This window comes from Mastigoproctus giganteus, chromosome 6 (genome assembly GCF_048544385.1).
Source record: "Mastigoproctus giganteus isolate SK-2022 chromosome 6, ASM4854438v1, whole genome shotgun sequence".
Taxonomy (NCBI): Eukaryota; Metazoa; Arthropoda; class Arachnida; order Uropygi; family Thelyphonidae; genus Mastigoproctus; species Mastigoproctus giganteus.
In genome coordinates, this window is record NC_143580.1 from 36687585 (window position 1) to 36711719 (window position 24135).

The 24135-nt window shown below is 38.5% G+C and overlaps 1 protein-coding gene across 1 annotated transcript; it reads left to right on the forward strand.

The window, feature by feature from the left end:
- The first annotated feature begins 13371 nt into the window (after positions 1-13371).
- Positions 13372-14583, forward strand: LOC150084167 (protein SET-like). Its single transcript, XM_090375073.1, has one exon. The coding sequence runs from the start codon at positions 13503-13505 to the stop codon at positions 14274-14276; it is 774 nt and encodes a 257-aa protein (XP_090231199.1). The 5' UTR covers positions 13372-13502; the 3' UTR covers positions 14277-14583.
- The last annotated feature ends 9552 nt before the right edge of the window (positions 14584-24135 follow it).

Below are 24135 nucleotides of genomic sequence, written 5' to 3' on the forward strand. Positions count from 1 at the left end.
AGTGTCTGTCAGCTAACAGTTTGATTTCACTATCATTGTTTCAAGTCAGTAATTTGATAGTAGTACATGTCGGGTCCCTAGGGTATACTGTCCAGTGAGTGTTATTTTCAAGGTGCAGTTTCAAGTCCAGAGTTGTCAAGTCTGTCAGTTGTCATTTTCAGCTGCCTTTCCTTAGAAGTATTTATTTTGTTAGTCGTTTATTTTAGGTCACTTTGTCTATGTAGTTTGTCCATTTCTGATCAGTTTAGTCATATAGTCAATTCCATGGCATGAATCAATAAGTGTTCTCTTGGCGCCTCCGTAGCCAGGTGGGCAAGAGCAGCAGTGCGTAGCACACGCTTCTTGATTAGACCGGGGTTCGAGCCCGTGACCACCAAATACGGAAAGGTCAGGGAATTACCAACCCATATCCCCGGAGCAATATGGCCTTAGCTACTAATGCTCCTAGAAACTAAATAACAACAACAACAGCTAGTGTTCTCTACGGATGGCAATTAATGTCCTGCGTCGGGCAAAACGCTCCTGTGTATATTTAATAAAACCCTTGTACTCTTCTGGTGAGTTGATAAGATGTGATTCCAGATTCCACGGGAAGTCAGTGATTGTCGTCATTAACCGGCAGCAAAGGTCCATAATGGGTACAGTGAAACATAATGTGGTGCCAGGTCTCTGCCTCCCTGCATGTGCAGTGTGGGTCCTCGATGATCCCCAAATTGGTTAATTTTGCGTTAAATGATCCGTGACCGGTCGGTAGGTAAGTTGTGAATAGTTCCGGAATGGAACCAGGTTGGTGGCTTTGGATACACCCTGTTAAGAACTTTTTTGTGATTTCGCCTTTTGTTGATGCAGTCCATCGATCCTGCAATGCCTGTACATGCCTTTGGAGTCTAGTTTTCTCTGCCTTCTGATTCGCTGTTGGGTCTATAGTGAAATTCAAAAAGGTACAGAGCAATCCATTGGCAATGTAATATGCCATACCGCAGTGGATTATCTCAAAGTCCAGAGGGAGGGCTCCAGCGTGTACTGGTTGTATGGCAGGCACGGGTGATGGTGAGTAGTATTGACCGTTAGATTATGTCAATTGTTCTTCGGTTTGTTGCGGTTGCAGCTTTACGGAACCATACAGGAGAAGCATAAGTTATTGCAGGTAGGAATGTAGTCTTACGATAGAGTGATAACGTGCGCTTGTTGAGCTCTCAATCCCGTCTTGTGCTTCTAGCAACCAGTGCAGAGCAATTCTTAATCTTTGTTCTTATGTGCTTCAAGTGGAGTTGAAATGATAGATTGTCCAAAATGGGTAAAGTATAAAGTGTGTTAGCTGCCTGACGGCACCAGGGGTTTCCCCATCTTCGCGTTGTATGCTCTGTTTATACGTCACAGTACTCTGTGGAGGCCAGAGATTTAAAAGTGTGTGGGGAATGGAATGCCGTGTAGTGTTTTGTTATTCTGACCATTTAGCCATTGGGACCCGAATGGGAGGGGATCTTGTATCCGGGCGCCAACGTTCAATGGGTCCCTAAAAACCTGAAACTTACATACACATATGAAGAAAATTTTAAAGATGGCGCAAAATTTCAATTGAAATTTGGGCACCCTAGAAACACCCTTCTCTTGGATGAATGTTTGTTACAGCAGCCTGTTAGAGAGGCAACAAGAGGAAGCACTACTCTTGATCCGGTTATCAGCAGGGATTCTTCTTGCATTAAGAATCTAAAGGTAAAAGACCCAAGGGATGGCAGTGATCGCACTGTACTAATGTGGAATTTAATTAAAGACATAAATACTATAAAGGGTAAAGAGAAGGCATTTGCTTTTGTAAGGGTGGCTACAGTGGTCTCAAACAGTTTTTAAATTCTGTGCAGTAGTACCAACTGATAATGATGTTACCAACAACGAAATCTAAATGGGAAGTGTTCAGGGAAGTAATCAAAGAAACTACTAGGCTTTTCATACCAATGAAGAAATACTGTTCAAAGCTTAGACCTAAATGGATGTTAAATGAGTTATTGAGACACCTGGCAAGAAGAAAACTGCATGAATATTAATTATCAGGTGATACAGAATCCTATGGTATATATAAATTAATCTGTAATCAAGTCCCAAAGCAGGTTAGGCCAGCTAAGGCAGATTTTTTTTTTTTTTTTTTTTTTTTTTTGGCTGGTGCAGCAGGTAAGCCTGAGTCTTACCTCAGGCTTCCTTGCACCATATAGCTAATAATAATAATAATAATAATGAGAAGTCTCTGGCAAAGAATGCATAGAAAAGTAGCAAAGACGTCTATGCTTACACTATTTATACTTATATTAACGGTCGAAGAAAGGGATTAAATCACATTTGGGCCATTTAACGATGATCCTTCTCAGGTTGCTGATAAATTGCGTAAGTATTCTTCGCATTTACATCTACAATTCTTTAGGGGAAAGGTTGCCAGAATTTTATCAAACTCTAATGAGGAGCTAAATCCCCCTCTCCCCATACTTCTCCTTCAACCCATGCACGGTACTAAGTACTATAGGTTTTGATACCTTTCGTGTTTGGGGTTTTCATAAAAAAATGAGTTTTGTGATAACTGAAAGGAAAGTGGAGGAGAAATTGTTGACGATGGACCTAAAAGTGGACCTGGAGTGGATGGGATTTATCCACTTATATTAAGGGAAGCTGCAAAGATGGTACACAAACCCGTATCTGTGATTATGAGAGCATCCTTTGATTCAGAGGAGGTCCATATTGTCTGGAGTTGCGCCAATGTTTCCGTATCCATAAAGGGCGATCAAAAGACGACGTGAGTAAATGCAGACCAAATAGCCAAACATCTGTTCCAGGGAATATAATGGAGACATTGGTGACAATAATGCAGGGGCATCTGGCCAGGCATCCAGTTATACTGCAATCACAGCATGGATTTTTTAAGGGGAGGTCCTGTCTGATCAATCTGATTGTTTATTATGATGCAGTGATCAAGGAACTAGATGAAAAAAATTATTTAACGTCATATAATTTGATTTCAGGAAAGCTTTTTTGATACTGTTGCACATGGATAAACTGGAACAATGTGGCAATAAGAGACAGAGTACTTTTCAGTGGGCATTGCTCTTCGTGGACTAATGTTATTAGTCCACGAAGGTGGTAGATAACTCTCATCAACCGGTGCAATACCACCACTTTGCTTATTGGAGGCTTGAAGTGGTGGATCCCATGTTAGTCTATAGAGCTAAGTTCGGGTCAACACTTCCCCATCTCTTCCATCATGCAGTATAATTGATGACTTTTGAGGTTATGATGAACATCGTGACGAGATCCAATATTCCTTACATTTCAAGGGTACAGCTCTAAAACGGTGTTTGCAAGCCGGCCGCTAGTTAATACACCGGACCGAACCTATTGGTAGCTCTCTGGGAGGCTTCCGGATCAGCTAATGTATAATCTTGCTACCTCTACTCTGCCAGATAATGACTGGAGGGAGTCCGAGCATTGTCGAGGCCACGTTATGTCAAGGATCTGAGTATATTCTTACCATGAGTACGCCATATCCAAAAATTTCATTACTTCATACAGCATGTTCCACCCACTTTTTCTTACTATTGAATACACCATGAATTGTCAAACTAATCGAGCAAGCTTATCTGCGAAAAGATCTAAACCTCCCAAGCACTTCCTGATTCATTTCACAAATATATGTGGTCTCAATTCTAATCTCAACGATGTCCATTTCCACTTGCACTCTGCCAAACCCTACGTACTTTTTCTAACAGAATCTCATCGGTTGATTCAACTACTGCTCATCTCAGATGCCCAAATTATTCACTCTATGATTCTTTTCGACTGAAAGGTACTTGTGCATATGTCCGTTCTAATATTCCCTGTCAGAGACTTGGCAATTTGGAATCTCCTCTCTTTGATCTTCTATGGCTTAAAATCTCTCTACCTCATTGTGTCAAATTCATCTGTTGTCTCTACCGTTCTCCCAACTCCACTAATCACTTGGAGCTCTTTGACTTCCTCTCTTTGCAACTTGACTTTCTTCAGTCTAACTTTCCTAACAGTGAGGTAATTTTCCTTGGAGATTTTAATGTTCACAACTCCAGCTGGCTTCCGTTTTCTAGTCACACCGACCCAGCTGGTCGAGATGCTGAGGATTTTGCAATTACTAATGACCTTGCACAGATTGTTCATTTATCTACAAGAATACCAGTCAATCCTAATCATACACCTAACATGCTTGATCTGTTTCTCACGAATAACCCTTCTAAGTACACGGTCGAAATGAAAGGTCCTTTAGGCACTTCAGATCACAACTTGGTAATTGTCTCTTCTCCAATGGAGCCTTTATCTCATGGCTATTCCCAAACTGGTGTTGTTTGGCATTATAAGAATGCAAAATGGGATGACCTGCGAGATTTCTTTTCTTCTTTTCCTTGGTCGGATTACTGTTTCAAAACTTCTGATGTCAACGTTTGTTCAGATCGTGTCAGTGAAATTATTCTTGCAGGAATGGAATCCTTTATCCCACACACCACTTTAAAATCTCGTCCTTCATCTAAACCTTGGTTTTCCAATAAATGTGCTAAGGCTGTTCAAGAGAAGAACATTGCATATTATAATTGGCTCGTTTATAATTCTTCATTTTCATTTTCTGCCTACACCAAAGTTCGCAACAATTGTAAAGCAATTATTAATCAGTCCAAACTAGAGTTTGAACAGGCTAGGAGTAGAAAATTTGCTTCTTGCCCTAATGGTAGCCGAGCATTCTGGTCTCTTGCCAAAGCTATCGGCCGTAACTTTTGCCCATCTCTGCTCCCACCTCTGTCCAAACCAGATCGTTCTGTTGTCACTTCAGCCAAGGATAAAGCCAACCTGCTATCATCCCATTTTTCTTCCATATTTGGATTACCATCGGGACCTGGAGCTTTCTTACGATCAAGATTCGTCAAAATCCTTCTGACATCCTTTTGACGAAAGACCACAGGGGGCAATGGATGGAGCGTGTTGGGAATGGTGGGAGGTGTTTTACCGAGATGCTCCCTTCAATGCCATCTGTGGCCTTCCGTCAAAAGAATATCAGAAGGAATTTGACGAATCTTGATGCAAAGAAAACTCCAGGTCCCAATGGTATTTCTCCACTTGTTCTCAATGCCTGTGCTCCTGAACTTATTCCTATTTTTTGCCGCAATTTTCAGTTTCTTATTCCAAAGGTGTTTTTCCTTCTGCTTGGAAATTTGCTCATATCCAGCCAGTTCCTGAAAAGGGTGACAAATAATAAATAAATAAATTTTCTGTTTATACTCCGGGACGACCAAACGGTCAGAGGTGTTCACAAAATGGAGAGAATACAAGAAACAGCACCGTATTCAGCAGTCACGGGCTTGAACCCCTGTCACTCAAGGCACGTGTTCTTATGCACCCGCGCGCCTGACTACTAGGCTACGGCGGCCTTCCCTCCCATCCAATTATTGTTCCATTGCAATTACTTCTACTCTTTCTAAAGTAATGGAGAAATCAATTAACCGCCAACCCTTAAATTACCTTGAAACCTTCCGTCTGATCAACGATCGCCAGTATGGATTCCGTCAGTGTCGATCTACTGGTGATATTCTCGCTTATGTTACCCATTTATGGACGAATTCAATGGAAAGGTTCGGTGAAACACAAGTTGTTGCTCTTGACATCTCAAAGGCTTTCGATCGTGTTTGGCATAAACGTCTTCTAAACAAGCTTCCATCTTATGGTTTGCCAACTGTTTTTATTAATTGGTTTTCCAGTTTTCTCTCTGATCGCTCACTAAGGGTGATGGTAGATGGCTCTCTATCTTCTAACTTCTCCACTAATGCCGGTGTCTCCCAAGGTTCAGTTCTTTCCCTCATTCTTTTGCTCTTGTATATTAATGACCTTCTTCCATTGACTGGAAATCCTATCCATAGTTTTGCTGATGATAGCACATTGCATACCACTTTCCATTTTGAGAAACATTGCCCTGCTCAATCAGCTTCAACTTCTCGAAACTCTGCTACCTATTCCTTAAATGCCGATCTTCAGGTAATTCTCCAGTGGGGCAAAGACAACTTAGTTGATTTCAACCCTTCTAAAACTCAATCGTGTCTTATATCTCGCAAAAAGGATTCTTCTGCTCCTATGGTTATCTTTAGTGACACTCCAATTTCTAGGCAAAAGGATATATCTCTTTTGGGGATTACCTGACTTCTAATCTCTCTTGGCACAAGCACATTACAAATATTGCTTCCTCTGCATCTAAAAAACTTGGTTTTCTCTTTCGCTTTCGGCGTTACTTTTCTTCCAAACGGCTGCTCACTCTGTATAAATCGCAAATCCGCCCTGCCATAGAATATTGTTCACACATCTGGGGGTGATGCTACCAAAACCTCTCTCAGACTTCTTGTTTCCATTCAGAAGAGGGCAGTTAGGTTAATTAATGATTCATCTCTAACAGAGTCTCTGCACTCGCTGTCTCATAGACGTACTGTTTCTGCTGCATGCCACTTCTACAGATACTTCCATGGGCACTGTTCTTCTGAATTGGCTTCTATAATTCCCGCGCTCTCTTTCAAAACAGTCAGAACATGTGCCTCCCCCAGCCAACATCCATTTACTGTCCAAATTGAAACCCACAGAACCAACTTTTCAGCTTCCTCATTTATTCATTCAACTGCCGTTTTCTGGAACAACCTTCCTTCATACATATTTCCTGAAAATTACAGTCTACAGAAGTTCAAGTCCAACGTCAACAAATATCTACTTTCATCTTCTCAACCTCCAACCCAAGCTCGGTACTAACTACTAAAGTTCTTATACCTCTCGTATTTGGGGTTTACATAAAAAATAAAAAAATTAATGGATTTTCTCAGGTTTCAGTGTTGGGCCCATTATTATTTTCAATATTTATCAGCGTTATTGATTAAGATATATGAGGTTTAATGGCTCAATTTTCAGATGATACAAAAGGTTGGCAGGGTGCTTAACAACAGACATCAGGGCGAACTACTGCCACAAGTCCTCGAAAAATTGTGTCAATGGCAGTTGAAGTTTAACATTGACGAATGCAAAGTATGCATATGTGTAGCAATAGCCCCAAAATAACTTATGAATTATGTGATACTACACTTAGGGTAGAATGAAAAATACTGGGGTAATTTTGATGTCCGATATCAAATTATGTGGTAGTGCAGACGTGCTGCCAGGACAGTTCAAAGCGTTTTCTCAATGATATACAGGAACTTTGCTAGCAGGGATAAGGAGGTGATTATCCCTTTGTATATGGCCATAGTTTTGCTGCATCTTGTAGACAGGTCTTCAAGATGCAGCAGGTCTTGAATACTGTAAACAGGTCTGGAACCTTGACTTTGGGAAGGATGTAGAACTGCTGGAATGGGTGTAGAGAAGGCAACCAGAATGGTGAAGTGAAGAAAAGGGTGCTCTTACCTAGAAATCTCTAGTTTTGCAAATTTCAGTGTCTAGAGACCAGACACCTGCGTGGAGATCTGATTATAATGTTTTAATCCTTGAATGGATTTAGTAAACTAAATTTTAACGGCATTTTTCCACTTACTGAGATTATTAGCATTAGTAGAGGCATATGATGCAAGAAAGCAAGCTTATTCAGCACCAGCCAAAAAAAAAAAAAAAAAAAACACACACCACTCCCATTTCACCCCTCCGTTCGTTCGAAATACCTGTCCAGTTGAGCTTTAAATTTGTTTAGGCTATCAACTTCAACAACAAGTGATGGAAGTCGGTTCCACCAACCAACCACCCGCTGGCCAAAGGCAAATTTCCGCACATCTATCCGACATCCGTCCTTCCTCAATTTGAATTTATGCCCTCTCAACTGATTATTCTGAGCAAGATGAAGAATCCCATTGGCATTGAGCATGCTCAAACCATTCAAAGCCTTATACACCTCTATCGGATCACCTCGCCGGGGCCTAGTCTCCAGACTCTGTAATTTGCAAAATTTAAGCCTTTCTTCGTAAGAGCAACCCTTTGTTCCATTCACTAATCTTGTTGCCCTTCTCTGTACTCGTTCCAGCAGCTCTACATCATTCTTGAAATGAGGCCTCCAGACCTGTATACAGTACTCAAGGTGTGGCCTGACCATTGCCTTATACAAGGGAATAATCATCTCCTTATCCCTGCTGGAAAAATTCCTGTATATCATTGACATGACACCATGAGCTACTCTTGCAGCTCGTCTGCACTGCTCAGAGAACTTCATATCTGCCTGCACAATTACCCCCAGGTCCTTTTCATTCTCCACCACTGTCAGTGTAGTACCGCAGAGTTGATACGTTGCTCTGGGGTTACTGTTTCCCATATGTAGTACTTTACATTTGTCAATGTTAAACTTCATTTGCCACCTCTCAGCCCATCTGTTCAACCTTTTCAGATCCTGTTGCAGCAGCATAACGTCAGTAGAGTCGTTAACAACCCTGCCAACCTTTGTATCATCTGCAAACTTGGACATTAAACTTGATATCCCATCATCAATATCATTCATAAACACCGAAAAGAACAACGGACCCAACACTGAACCCTGAGGAACTCCACTAATAACATTAGTCCACGTTGAGCAGTGTCCATCGATTACCACTCTCTGTCTTCTGCCACTCAACCATCCCTTTATCCATAGCAGCAATTTGCCTCCAATGCCACACTGCTCCAATTTGTGCAGCCGTCATCCATGTGCAACAGTATCAAAAGCCTTTCTAAGATCCAAATATATAATATCAAAGTTATTCCCTGCATCCAGTTCTTTTGTGACTACATCATAGTATCCAATCAAATTGGTCAGGCAAGACCTGCCCTTAACAAAACCATGCTGCGTCTGAGCTATAACTGAATTCTTGTCTAGATGATCCTGCAGTGCTTCTTTAACCAGTGCCTCCATTAATTTACCTGGAACAGAAGTTAAACTAACAGGTCTATAATTAGTTGTGTCAGCCTTTGATCCTCCTTTGTGAATTGGGGTTACATTTGCACATCTCCAGTCTATGGGTACCTCCCCTGAGTCCAAAGAAGCTCTCATAATTATGGCTAGGGGTTTGCTTACTTCCTTTGCTGCCTCCTTTAATATAACTGGATAGATCCCATCCACCCCAGGTGCCTTTTTTATGTTTATCCTCAACAATCTCTCCTCCACATTCCTCTCAGTTATTACAAAATCATCCAGCTCACTGCCAATGTTTACTTTACCTGCATCATTCTCCTTCCTGAATAACTCCTCATGCGTGAATGTAGATGCAAAATACTCATTTAGATTGTTAGCCGCCTGAGCAGGATCCTGAACTGTTGAATCATCAATATCCAGTGGACCAATCTGATTCATCCCTTTCCTTCTTGAGTTTAAATATGTAAAGAACTCTTTTCTGTTTTTCTTTGCATCCTTTGCCAAGGATTTTTCGTAGTCTGCCTTTGCCTGCCTAATCTCCTTTGTGACTTGGTTACAGACCAACTTATATCTATCATAGGCTTCCTTGCCACCCATTAATTTGTATGTATCCCATGCATTTTTCTTCTCTGCCACATGTCTCATTAGTTCATCTGACAACCATTTAGGCTTAAACCTGGAACAATATTTCTTAGTTGGTATGTAAAGCCTGGTAGCCTCCAAGATTAGTTCCTTGAATGCTTCCCATTTTGAGTATGCTGTTGGTAACATCATCAGTTATCCCACTGTATAGAATTTAAATACTGTCTCAGACCATCATAGTCGCCTTTACGAAAACAAAAACCCTTCCCTTTACCTCTGATGGTAGTTACCTCCTTGAGTAAATCCCACTTCAACACACTGTGATCACTGCCACCTAGTGGTTCATTTATCTGCAGATTCTTAATGCATGAAGAATCACTACTGATAATCAGATCAAGAGTATTGCTCCCTCTTGTTGCCTCACGAACATGCTGATGTAGAAAACAATCATCCAATAAATCCACAAAAGCCTTGCTAGTGTGCGAGTGACCAACCCACAAATTCCAGTCAATATCTGGGAAATTAAAATCCCCCATTATAAGACCCTCTGATTTACTGGCCCACTCTACTTCCCTGTACAATATCTTATTATACTCATCAGAGTCATTAGGCCTATAGCACACTCCTACTCTCAATTTTGATTTCCCTATGCTTATGTCACACCAAACTGACTCGACACTGCCCTGTCCATCGATGTCGACTGGCTTCACTTCCTTGGACTTTATGTGTTCCTTAACTAATAGCATAACCCCTCCTCCCCTGTCTATCCTTTCTATACACATTGTATTCCCCAAATTCCAGTTCCGCATTACTTATATCTGTGTCACACCACGTCTCTGATTCCCAACAATATCTGCCTTTGATGTTTTGAGCAATACCTCAAATTCATAAAATTTATTTACCAAACTCCTAGAATTGGTGTACACGCAGGTATACATGCACCTGTTTCTATTCTTAGCTACCCTAACACAACCCATGTGTTTACTTGTACCGCAATGACTCCCAGCAGTCTCTGAAATATCCTGCATATTGTTTTTCAGGCTTCTGCTCATTTCAATAGAAGCAGTGCAAGAATCACTTCCACCTCTGCCAGTGGCTACTGTTAATCTATTAGTCCTTGTATCCCCCCCCCAACTAGCAGTTTTCCGACCCACCTAACACTTGCTCGACAGCATCAGCAAAAATTCTTGCACCCTTTCTATTTAAATGTATCCCATCCCTGTAGAAGCAATCTCTCCTGTTAACAAGTACAGTCCACGCTGAAAAAAATTCTACCCCTTGTGCCTTGCACAATCTTTCCAGGGCCGAATTGATCGACAAGGCTCTCATCATATACTCCCTCCTATCGTGTCTGGGCAGAATTGCAGACACTTTCAAATTCAACCCTAATTCACGGCTTTTTTTCAACAGTGACCTGTACTTGCTAAGTAATTCCGCCGGTCTCATACTCTTAATATCATTAGTAACATGTAAAGAAATAGGGAACTGAGTGTTGAAAAAATATGTGCTATTATAACTCTGTATAAAGAAAATTATTCTATGAGAAGTATTGGCAAAAAAACTGCACATTATGCACATAAAGAGGTATAAATTCAAGTTCAACAAGGCTGATTGCATGAATGATGTGTGGAAATTTGCCTTCAACCAACGCTTGGTTGACTGTTGGCACAGAAATGTTGGGGAATTCGACGTGTCGAATAAATTGAAGGAGGAACTAGGCAAATCCTTGTAGGGTACGGATGGATGAACTGTGTAATGGTTTTATTTTGCCTGATTCTGTATAAGCTCTCCTTCTTGCATTATTTGCCATTACTACTACTACTATAAAAGATTGTAAATGAATCTAGTGTTTTGCAATAATATAATTTGAAAAGTAAGAACTGTAACTTTTAAAATCGAACGCTCATTATTCAGAAAGTTTTGTGTTTCGTGATAAACATGTAAAGAAATAAGGAACTGAGTGTTTAAAAAATATGTGCTATTATAACTCTGTATAATGAAAATTATTCTATGAGAAGTATTGGCAAAAAAACTGTTTCACTTAAAAAGGAGTACAAATTACCAATCGACGGTTCAAGGAGACTAGCAGTTAAAAGGACAGACCAAGATCAGGACGACAGCGCTTACCAATGGAAGCACAAGTTAAAACCATAATACTGATTTCTAAACACAACTGACGACTTACTGCCCCTGAAATCCGAGCCGAGTTCAATAGCTTCAAAGAAATTCCCTTGTCTACATCCGCTGTAAGCTTGTCTTAAACAGAAGCGGTTGGCTTAGGCTAAAAGCTATCACCCTGTTGGAAGGGTGTGTACAAATAAATCAAATTTGAAATTTTTGGATCAAAGCATACAGTTTATGTAAGACGATCAACTGAATAAAATATGGTTCTACATTTTTTGGTGCCTACAGTCAATCAGGGTGGTGGTTCCATCATGATTTGGAGTTGGTTCTGTTTTTCTGGAGTGGGTGACGTCATCAGAACTGAAGAAAATTTAAAAAGGCAATAAAACCATTCTTTAACTTAATGCAATATCCTCTGGAGTTTGATAAATAAATTTTATATTACAGCTGTAAGCTGTGTATGAACTTTATAGCAACTAAAGAACAGGAAATGTATTGCAAATGATGGTGTGGGCCCCAATCGCCTGGCTTAAACCCAATAGAATGTTTTTTGGGTCATTTAAATTGTCAAGTTCGTGAAGTCGGACCATCCTCGCAAAATTTATGGGAAACCTTGAAAATCGCTTGGAATAATGTAGTCAAGCCACTTTTATAAAATTAATCGCCAGAATAGTGTTTGTGTCAAAACCAACTTCAGAGTTTCCTTCCAACACAGTCATATTCAGCTACCTGGCCATTTTAGTTTGACTTTGTCATGATGCCTTTCTGTGTGTTGTTCTATATTATTATTAGTTATTTTATTTGGCCAGTGCAGCAGGCTTTTTGCACCATATGGCAAATAATAATAATCTCATCTGAGTGGTATGTGTGACATTTTAACAATGATGGCTACCTTATAATTCCTTAGTGCGAGCGATAAATGCGAATTTATTTGTTCAGAAATGGCAAATATTTATTTCATTTTTAATAAAAAAAAAATAGGCATGTGACGTTTAAACTTTAAAACATCAAACACATTGTAAACGTCACATGCCTATTTTTTTTATTATTAAAAATGAAATAAATATTTGCCATTTCTGAACAAATAAATTCGCGCTAAAACTACACTCTTGTGGTGAAAATCTGAGTAACCCCCCCCCCCCAGGAATGTGAATACTGTACATTTTAATATTCACATTTATAAAATTTTTAATCGTTTTGCCTCCATCATTAGAGATGCAGAGTGCCACGTTACAGATTTTGCATTTTAAGCTATTGCTGTAATAATTTTCTTATTGTGCAGATGAAACATAACTCGTTCCATTTAACTCAAATTTGAAACCCTCCATTTTCTGCAATCTGACTTCATTCCTTATTTCGCGACTGATAACTATCTTGTAAAGTGTATTATTTTGCATACGAATAACTTAGTGTACCTTCGTTTGTGTTGCCACTGTTTACAAACTGCGAATTTATTATTTTTCCTGATTTGTTCATAAGTAAATTCACAAAATATATATATATATATATATATATTTTTTTTTTTTTTTTTTTTTTCTCTGTACAATGCTTCTGAATAATGCCTCAACTTTCCTGAAATTTGTGATCACACACCAGCGTAACTCTATCTCTTGTAAAATTAATCTTGCTGTTTTTATTTTTATTTAGTTATTGTACGTGATATATCAATTGACCTTATTTTCCTAGGTGACGCTTATTTAACTAATACCCAAGACAATATTTTCTCCATTTTCATTGGTTATCAACATAAAGCGCGAAAAGTAGTTGATTATTCTGCCGAAAATGTTCGTATTCTAGTTTCGTTTCAACCAAAGAAGTAGTTCTGTGGATTTTTATTTGGTAAGCAAAAATATTTGGTGTTGTTATTGTTTAATTCGTTGTAATCGTAAGTCAAGCAATGTCTGCCAGTGGTTCAGCACCTAAGAAAATGAAAAAAGGTGAAGCGTCGCTTGCATCAGATAACGATAAAAGCAAAAATTTCGATGTCGAAACACAAAATGCTTTGGAAGAAATTGATGCCTGCCAAAGCGAGATCGATGTTTTGAATGAAAAGGCAAGCGAGGAAATACTGAAAGTTGAGCAAAAATTCAACAAGTTGCGAAAGCCATGTTTTGATAAACGAAATGACTTTATCAAGAAAATACCGAACTTTTGGCTTAACACATTTGTAAATCATCCACAAATATCAGCAATTTTGAACGAAGAGGATGAAGAATGCTTAAATTTCCTGGTAAAGTTAGAAGTTGAAGAATTCGAAGATATCAAATCTGGTTACAGAATTAAATTCTACTTTGAAAAAAATCCATATTTTGAGAATGATGTTATAGCCAAAGAATTTCATTTAAGTTCTTCTGGCGATCCTGTCTCACAATCTACTCAAATCAAGTGGAAAGAAGATATGGATTTCACAAAGGAAGCCGAACCTCGTGCTAAGGGAAGCAGAAAGAGGGCACATGAACAGCCAAGGACTTTCTTCTCATGGTTCAGTGAACATGGAGATGCATCTGCAGATGAAATCGCAGAAGTGATCAAGGATGATATATGGCCAAACCCCTTGCCATATTTGATTACTCCAGATATCGAAAACGAAGAAGCTGAAGAATTTGGAGCTGCAGCCGTTGACGAAGAAGATGAAGAGGCATACGACGAAGAAGACGAGGAGGAAACATAAAACAAGAGAAAAATTCATTTTGGCTTCAATTTGGATTAATAGCAGGTAACACCTATCATTATGACAGCCATTTGAAAGCTTTTAAGGAAGCATTTTTTTAGGTAGAATGCCCAATGTATTTTATTAATAGTTTTGTGTACATAATGACAACTCAGAACACCCAACAAAGACTTATGGAATGGGTATGTAAGGAGCAATATAACATTTAATTTCTGTAACCTCTTGTTTTGTTTTATAATTTTGGCCATTGTTTCAAGTTTTGTGCTTGAGAATATATTTTTCTATTTAATAATATCTATTGTGATCAGTAAACATTCTTTAATTTTTTTTTTTTTTAAATCACATTGTAATGTCACTGAATATTTTGCCATGATATGATTGGAAGCAATGTTTTTAAGTCCTTATCATTTGTATTACATGTTACCTGTTATTCTCTAAATAAAAAAAATAAATAAAAAAAAAAGGAAAAAGTGAGTTTATCTTGAACAGACTGTGGATAATGCATCAACCCATGTCAGTTATAGTAATAATAGATTATCACATTTAGGTTTATATTAATTGAAACAAAATTCGCTTGCTCAATTTTTTGTTTATCTATACTTTTGTGTGATGTTTATCACACGTTCACTATGGGAAGCTAACAAAATAATTTAATTTGTTGAGGGAAATGACTGACAGAATTTCTATGTAGCAGAAAAAATTTTTCATTTCCCTGCTTTTGAATTATATGGTACCTTGGAATCTGTTGTAGTTCAACAGATGCCGAGTATTTGTTGTGAACCATGTATCTGATTGATTAAGTAACTGACCTATTTGGCTTTGTCATGGTACCTAAAATTTTAGAACAGCAGACTTAACAAGCATATTTAATTTTATTTATGTTACCTAACTTTATATTATATAAAGTTATAAGATTTCTAAAAATAGAATAGCGAAACATAACCTTTATGATATAGCTGTTTGTTTATTATTTTGTTATGTAATCTAACTTCATTCATCATTAGATAATGTAATAGATTGTGAATAACAGTAAGTTCAAATCGGTATTTATATTGAATATTCCATATCTGTAAACTGCATTTCCTGTAACATATGACTCTCAGTTATTTTCCCTCAAAGGCAGTCATGATGTCAATTTCTTCATATTAAAAGAGAGTGCTGACCAGGCTAGCCAGGTAGGTGAAAGTGCCTGCCTGGCAACCCAAAGGTTGCGGGTTCAATTCCCGCCTGGGGCTTGGATCACAGTAAAATGCAAAAACTTTGGGAGGTGCATTATGGCCATAGAAGCTGATGCGCCAACAACTAACAAGGGGGGGGGGGGAAAGAAAAAAAAAGAGTGCCCATTTTGATAAGGAGAAACTTCTGTTGAGGTGAAGTGAGAGAAAATAGCTCATCGACTCCAATAAATTGTACCTTTGACTTTCATTAGTTTGGAAGGGAGTCATTTGGAAAGCATTTCTGCATCTAATTAGTTTATGACAGGATAAGTCATAAGCCAGTGACTAACTGCACATACCTTCAGTATTGGCAAAAAAATTATTTGCTAATAACGACGGTATATGCACAGTTTTCCTTCTTTAATGTTCCTCGTGATAACTGACACTCATCAGCTATCTTTTTCATTCTGATAATGTAGCCAAGTGAGAAAAATATATGAAGGCGAAGTCCTGTAGAAATTTTTGAAATTTATAAACTTTTGATAAAATAAATGCACTGTATTATTATTCTTCATAATTTAATAGCAAAGAATAAACAAATATATATAGTCAAAAACATTTAATAGCTATTCAGTTTTGTTTAATGTGGAGTAACTTAATCCTCACACAAATATGCATTCTTAAAGGAACAGTTTTTTGTTCATAGAACTAAAATATTGTAACTTAATTACATTGGATTTACCTTAGAAGCATTTTAGGGCTAAAGCCTTAGGTTGCATAGCAGTTAAATGATGTACAAGTTAATGCAAATGCATCATTTTAGTACACAGACAACTACTGAAGTAACTAAGAATTTAGATTTACCTTAGAACAAATTCCAAGTTTCCACATAATACCTCAGAAGTCACAGTTAATTGTGACTAATATACCATTACAACCACAAAACAGCCCTCTACTGTCATAGACATAAGCCTGCTAACAAGCCCTTTTTAAGTTTGTCATCAAAAAACAGGTAGTTTCTCAAGAAATAAAATGATAAATGAAACATGTGCCTGAAACTCTACATTAGCATAGGCATATGATACAAGAAACCAAGCTTATATAGCATCAGCCAAAAAAAAAAAAAAAAAAAACCTTCCCATTTCACCCATCCGTTTGCTCCAACACTTTGTATAGTTCTTCCTTGAATTTATTCAAGCTATCAACTTCCACGACAACAGATGGAAGTTTGTTCCAGCAATCAATTACCTGCTGGCTAAAAGTAAATTTCCGCACATCTATTCCAGTGTTCTCCCCAGAAAATTTTGCCAGCCAGGCGGCATTATGAAGGAGCCGGGTAAGGAAGTGTAATACTACTTCGGAATATTATAAAATTTTCTGTTGTTTATAAATGTGACTTAAGCGATCCAGAACAAAAATTAATTGCATAATTTAACATTATATGCTCCTGTCACATTGTCCTTGAATGCATAGTGTGTTCAAATTAAAATTTGTTGAGATGAGTGAGCGGTACTGCGAGAATCGCTTAAATTTTAGCCGGGCGGTGTGCCCATTCAGTAGGTCCTGGGGAGAACATTTATTCTATAACTGTCTTTCCTCAGTTTGAATCTATGCACCCTCAGGTTCATAAAATGAGCAACAAGAATCCCATCAGCATTGAGCCTGCTCGAACCATTCAAGGCCTTATACACCTCAATCAGGTGCCTAGTCTCCGGACACTGCAATTTGCAGAACTTAAACCTTTCTTGGTAAGAGGACCCCTCTGGTCCCATCACCAAACTTGTTGCCCCTCTGTACTCCTTCTTAAAATGAGGCTTCCAGACTTGTATGCAGTACTCAAGGCATGGTCTCATCATTACCTTATACAAAGGGAAAATCAAATCACCTCCTTTTCCCTAGTAGAAAAATTCCTGTACATCATTGACAAGACCCCATGCCTTGCTCAGAAAACTTCATATCTGTCTGCACAATTATCCAGGTCTTTTTCATTCTCTACCACACAGCTGGTATATTTCTCTGTGGTTGCTGCTACCCGTGTGCAGTACTTTGCATTTGTCAATGTTAAACTTCAGTTGCCACTTCTCAGCCCATCTGCCTAACTTTTCTAGATCCTGTTACAGTAGCATACTGTCATTACACCAAATGGATAGAATTCGTGGGATATCTATTTCCTGGGCAATGCAATGCTGTCGCCCCTGTCTCTGGCACATGAACCAGAGACAGGGGTGAATAACTTTAAATAGCTATATACCTTTTGGCAGGTATATAGGTACAGTGCATCGCTGCATTCCCATAGACAGTAATTCAATGTCAGTATGGATAAATCTCATAAGTTAACTGACTGAAAGAGGGATGATAGTGGGTGCCCGACACATGGGTCACTATCACAGAGGTGGTACAGAAATTGCACTATCCCCCATTCAACAGTATCAAGAGTGTATCGAGAATAACATCTCATCGTGGCAGCGGAGAAAGGTGATGGATAAACGTCGATGTATGTCTCGCATTGTTTCGGCCAACCAGAGAGCAATAGCGGCACAAATTACTACCAACTTCGATGGGGTAAGATGCCAGAAATATCTCCACCAAGACCATCAGGCAATCATTAGCCACAATATGTTATGGGAGCCGCCATCAGAGTCCCAGTGCTAACACCATGATGCAGGATTCTACTACTCAACTAGGCGAAAGAACATTGGCACTGGACCTTGAATAATTGGAGATAGGTCTCATAGTCCGATGTAAGGATTGACCAGAACTTCGATAAAATGTTGTCCTTTAGTAACATCCAGTATATGGAACATTTTCAATTTATGGCAGCCTTCTTATATCCTTAATCCCTGTAGAATAAAAGTGGAGTGTCTGTGACTGTATAGTAGAAATCGATACCATGAATTTTCCTGTTCAATATATTAATAACTTTACAACTAGTAGTATTTACTCAAAGAGGTAACTACCATCAGGGGTAAAGTGAAGGGGTTTTGCTTTTTTATAGGTGACTGCGGAGGTCTGAGACAGAATTTAAATTCTAAATGGTGGGACTAACTGATGATGTTACCAACAGCAAATTCAAAATGGGAAGCATTCAAAGAATTAATCTTGGAAGCTACTAGACTTCATACCAACTAAGAAATATTGTTCAGGATTTAGGCCTAAATGGATGTCAGATGAACTAATTAGACATGTGGCAAAGAAGAAAAATGCATGGGATACATATAAATTAATGGGTGACACAGAAGCCTATGATAGATATAAGCTGGTCTGTCACAAAGGAGGTTAGGCAGGCAAAGGCAGATTATGAGAAATCTTTGGCAGAGGATGCAAAGAAAAACAGCAAAGAGTTCTTTACTTATGTAAACTCTAGAAGGAAGGGGAAGAATCAGATTGTCCACTGGATATTGATGGTTCAACTATTAATGATCCTGCTCAGGTAGCTAACAAACTAAATGAATATTTTAGTTTGTTAGCTGTCTACATTCACACATGAGTTATTCAGGGAGGGGAATGCCAGAAGTCTATTCAAGTCTGGCAGTGAGCTAGATGATTTTGTAATGACTGAGAGCAAGGTGGAGAAGAAATTGTTGAAGATAAACATAAGAAAGGCACCTGGGGTGGATGGGATCTATCCAGTTATATTAAAGGAGGTAGCAAAGGAAATAAGCAAACCCTTAGCCATAATTATGAGAGCTTCCTTGTGTTCAGGGGAGGTACCATGGACTGGAGATGTGCAAATGCGACCCCAATTCACAAACGGCTACAAAAGTAATTACAGACCTGTTAGTTTAAATTCTTTTCCAGGGAATTAATGGAGGCACTGGTTAAAGAAGCACTGCAGGATCATCTAGACAAGACTTCACTTATAGCTCAGACACAGCATGGTTTTGTTAAGGGGAAGTCTTGTCTGACCAATTTGATTGGATACTATGATGTGGTCACAAAGGAACTGGATGCAGGGAATAACTGATATCATATATTTGGATCTTAGAAAGGCTTTTGATAATGTTGCACATGGAAGACTGCTGAACAAATTGGAGGCAAATTGCTGCTATGGATAAAGGGATGGTTGAGTGGGAGAAGACAGAGTGGTAATCAATGGACACTACTTTTCGTGGACTAATGTTATTAGTGGAGTCTCCCAGGGTTCAGTGTTGGGTCCATTGTTGTTTTCTGTATTTATTAATGATATTGATGATGGTATATTAGGCTCAATGTCAAAGTTTGCAGACGATACAAAGGTTGGCAGGGTTGTTAACGACAGTATGCTGCTGAAACAGTATCTAGAAAAGTTCAGCAGATGGGCTGAGAGGTGGCAACTGAAGTTTAACTTTGACAAATGTAAAGTACTGCATATGGGAAGTAGTAACGTATCAACTGTATGGTACTACACTGACACTGTGGTAGAGAATGAAAAGGACCTGAGGGTAATTGTGCAGGCAGATATGAAGTTTTCTGAGCAGCTCATGGTATTTTGTCAATGATATACAGGAATTTTTCTAGCAGGGATAAGGAGGTGATTATCCCCTTGTATAAGCAATGGTCAGGACACACCTTGAATACTGTATACAGGTATGAAGGCCTCATTTTAGGAAGGATGTAGAGCTGCTGGAGTGAGTGCAGAGAAGGACAACGAGATTAGTGAATGGAACAAAGGGTTGTTATTACGAAGAAAGGCTTAAGTTTTGCAAAGTACAGTGTCTGGAGACTAGGCACCTGTGGGGTGATCAGATTGAGGTGTATACTCAATACTGATAGGATTCCTCCTCTTCCTCAGAATAATCGCCTCTGAGGGCATAAATTCAAATTGAGGAAAGACAGTTGTAGGATATGTGTGCAGAAGTTTGCCTTTATGCAGCATGTGGTTGATTGCTGGAAAAAACTTCCATCTGCCGTTGTAGAAGTTGATAGCTTAAATAAATTCAAGGCATAACTGGACAAACATTTGGAGTGAGTGGATGGGTGAAATTAGAAGTTTTTTTTGGCTGATGCTATATAAGCTTGCTTTCTTGCACCATGTGCCTTTACTAATGCTAACACTGACTATGAAGCTTGGACTGTGATTGCTTCTGGCATGTGTCTTTTCATGTAATGTTAGATATTATTTCATGAGAATTAATGGGCATTATGATGGCAGGATTGGCTCACTAGCAGTCTAAGCAAAGGGCTGTATTTTGTGATTGACATAGTAATGTTGACTCTGCATTTGAATTATATGGTACTTTGGAATGTGTTGTAGTTAAATCTGATGTAATAAATATTCATTGTATTGGGTGTTTGTGTTTTTTTTTTTTTTTTTTTTCTTCCACAAAATCTGATAGAGGCAGTGCTTTATCTTGTTTGTTAATGTTGTGGATCAACTGAGAAGCAGACAACATGCTGTTTGTTAGAAGCTGTCAAACCAGTGAAAGACAAGCATCAGGTTATTACCATTTTGTGACAGTTGAAGTAGGACAACATAGCAGAGTCAATTCTGTGGCGATCCAAGTACCACACATATCCAGAACACTTGGGATATGTGTGGTACTTGGGTATTTTGCAAAAGTAATCACAAAAGCATTTTCTCTGCATGCATCTGTCATCCTATAACAGAAGTTTCAGGCTGTACCATGGCTGTGATTATTATCAGTATTGTTGCCCTGCCCTTCAAAAGTAACCATAGTCAGCTTGTTGGTGTACAGGTAGTGTTATTCACATTGCATGTTTGAATATATGTGATAACAGAAAATATAATATTCTTGTATTCTCTGACAGTATTTTAGATTGAGGTGTAACTCGGGTGGGTTAGCAGCTGCCTTGAATGCATGCCAAGGTTCATCACAGAAGAATTGGTGCACTTCTGGGGGGTTGGGGAAATCCAACTATATAGCAATACATCTTTGCAGTTTAACAGCATTGTCTCCATAGCTGATAATCCATCGATTTCAGGTCCTTGGATTTTGGTGACAATCCAATAAGTAGGTAATTATAAAAATGACAAGTATAGATTCATTCACTTGACACCCCCCCCCCCCCCCACACACCAAATTGCCTGCCACCAGTGCACATACATGAATTTCATTACTGCTCCAGGACATGTCACATGCAATTTTGCCTGCTTTGTGTGTGTTGTCCACAAATCCTACAGTGGTTTTGGCTTGTGAGTGTACACTTTATCTTTCAGGTATCTCCATGCAAAAAAAAAAGTTTAGTGCAGTGAGGACTTGGAGACCTTGAGTATTTAAAAGTATTTTCCCTTTAAACTCTCCATTATTTGGGGAAATTCACTATCCAGCTACAGACTTTTCAGTGAAAATAGAGGTGCACCATCCTGTTGAAAATGCACCAGTTTATCTGGAAACATTTATTTCAGGAACTACATTATTCATCAACATTTTAAGGTAACTTTGCTCGGAAATAGTATCATCAAGTGTGTAAGGGTCGATTATCCAACAAAGAGGTGTCTCATCCATAAGCACCAAGAATACTACAGCTCTCGTCAAGTTTGCTGGCACAGAACAAAACGTTCCCAGAAGTTTATCTAATCAGAATTAAATGTATAGTCCAGTCCATCAATCATGAAATGGGTGATGCTAATTATCTTGGCAATATAGAATGTCCAGTGTTGTACGATTGTTCATTGTTGGCTGCAGGATAAACTGTTTGTTTTATGCTAAATAAACAAACTCAGTTTTGCCCTGCTATACAAAAAGAGGCTTATATTTTATAAAAGCACAAGTATTTCATGAAACTCTTCTAGCATTTTTTCATGATTTTTATTGGAAAAATGCAAATACAGGTCCATAATCCCTTATTTTAAACCCCTTGGAGCCAGATGCAATTTGGAATTTTTTGGATTTCAGAATGGTAGTACAGTACATGTACCATGTATTACTATACCCAAGCGGGATCTGTGGCAGCACCCCATAAGCAAATATTAATATATCTGCAGCAAACCTTAAGAATATTCACACTGAGTGGGATAAATAAAGACTATAAATAGTATTACAGTTTATTTGTGCAGTAATAATTTGGTAAATGAAATAATGAGATAAATGTAGATCATAAATATTCTAATAAAGTTTATTTGTAAGGCTATATAGCCATACATGAAGAAGAACTCTTTATTGCATACAAAACGCACACGCCATACACAATACCCTTCACGGCTACAAGCCAGGGGTTTATCTTTGTAGTTAACAGTGTTGTGTATTTGTATTTAATAAAACTTCAAACATACATGAACTAAGCTAAATACTTGTACATATATTCAGTGAAGGTACATTATATCTGGCTTGAGGAACTTGGAGAAGAGGGTGCATCAGTGTTGTCATCGTCGTCAGCTTAGAGTTGGACATCTGAAGATGGGCCAGGAAAAGGGTTCATAGTGATGAAGCACTATGACAGATGGCCTTTTTAAAGACTTCTTCCAATGTTTCTGTCTAAGCAGTCTCTCTTTAATTGATTAAACTGCCATAATATCTTGCCCACTGATAAATTGAACATTGTTCAAGGCCATCAATTAACTGATCACACATTTTCACCATATTGTCTGTGGGGATTTTTTCACCTGTTCATAATCATCAAATGCACAACAGGTGCGTCGTTGTCAGTGTTCGGCACTTCTTCGATGTCAGCTTCCTCTAACTTCTTTACACTTTTGAATGATAAACCTTTGGCATAAGTAAGGAGGTTTGACATCTTTTCCTTGTTGCACTAAACTGTCTTATCTGCAGGTTCATCTTCATGAAATATCATTCTAAACCAAAGTCTCTGCCAAGCATTTGTTAATGTTGGTTTATTAACATTATTCCTCCAAAGTCTTCATCTACGGGTTCATCTTTGTTGAACATTGTACTCTTTCCGGAAGCTTTGGATTCCTATGTCTGTGTTGACTGCATTAAGCATACAGTTTAAAAAAACAGTCTTTATGCTGGCTCTTCGTGGAGCAAAATTTACTTGGTCACAAGGCTGTATTAAAGATATCACATTTGTCGGAAAGTAAGTGCCGAAAACATTACTTTTCACTGTAAGTTCATCAGAGGGGGATGTGTGGAGCAAATGTCCAGGAAGAATAAAATTTTACAATTTTATTCCGGTCCAGCTCGACTGCAGTCAGCTCATACAAAGTGGTATTGAACTAGTTAGAAAATATTTCTCTGGCTATTCAGAAAATATTTATGCCAACAAGAAAGCACGGGTAGCCATGCCTTCTTGTTGGCGTAATAATGAACAGGTAAATCGTATACACCTTTCAAACATCTTGGATGTTGGCTTTTTCCAGTCACTGCCAACTTTAAAGTGTGTGTGTGTGTGTGTGTGCAGTATTGGCACACACAAGAATAGTCAACCTGTCCTTAACACATATTGACAGTCTTTGTTAATGTTTTTCTATAAATGTAGTGCCAGTGCAGAGATATTTTGTTGGCATTGTAAGTTTGTTGAGGACCAAGGTTTCATCATATTAATTTGGCAAATACGTCAATTTAATTTTCATCCGCTTCATGATCAGCAGAAGCTTTTTTCACCACAGATTTTCAGTTATTTTATACCATGATTCTGCTTAAATTTCTGAAATTTGTGTTCAGCCCATGGCCAAGATCTTCACTTTTTGTTGTATGCAATGTTTGCTTATTTTTCATTGGTTTCTGGTCATCACTGTCAATTAAAACTTAAACAACTTGTCTTTCTGTTTCTTTAAGTCATAAATGGTGGTAGTTCCCACATGC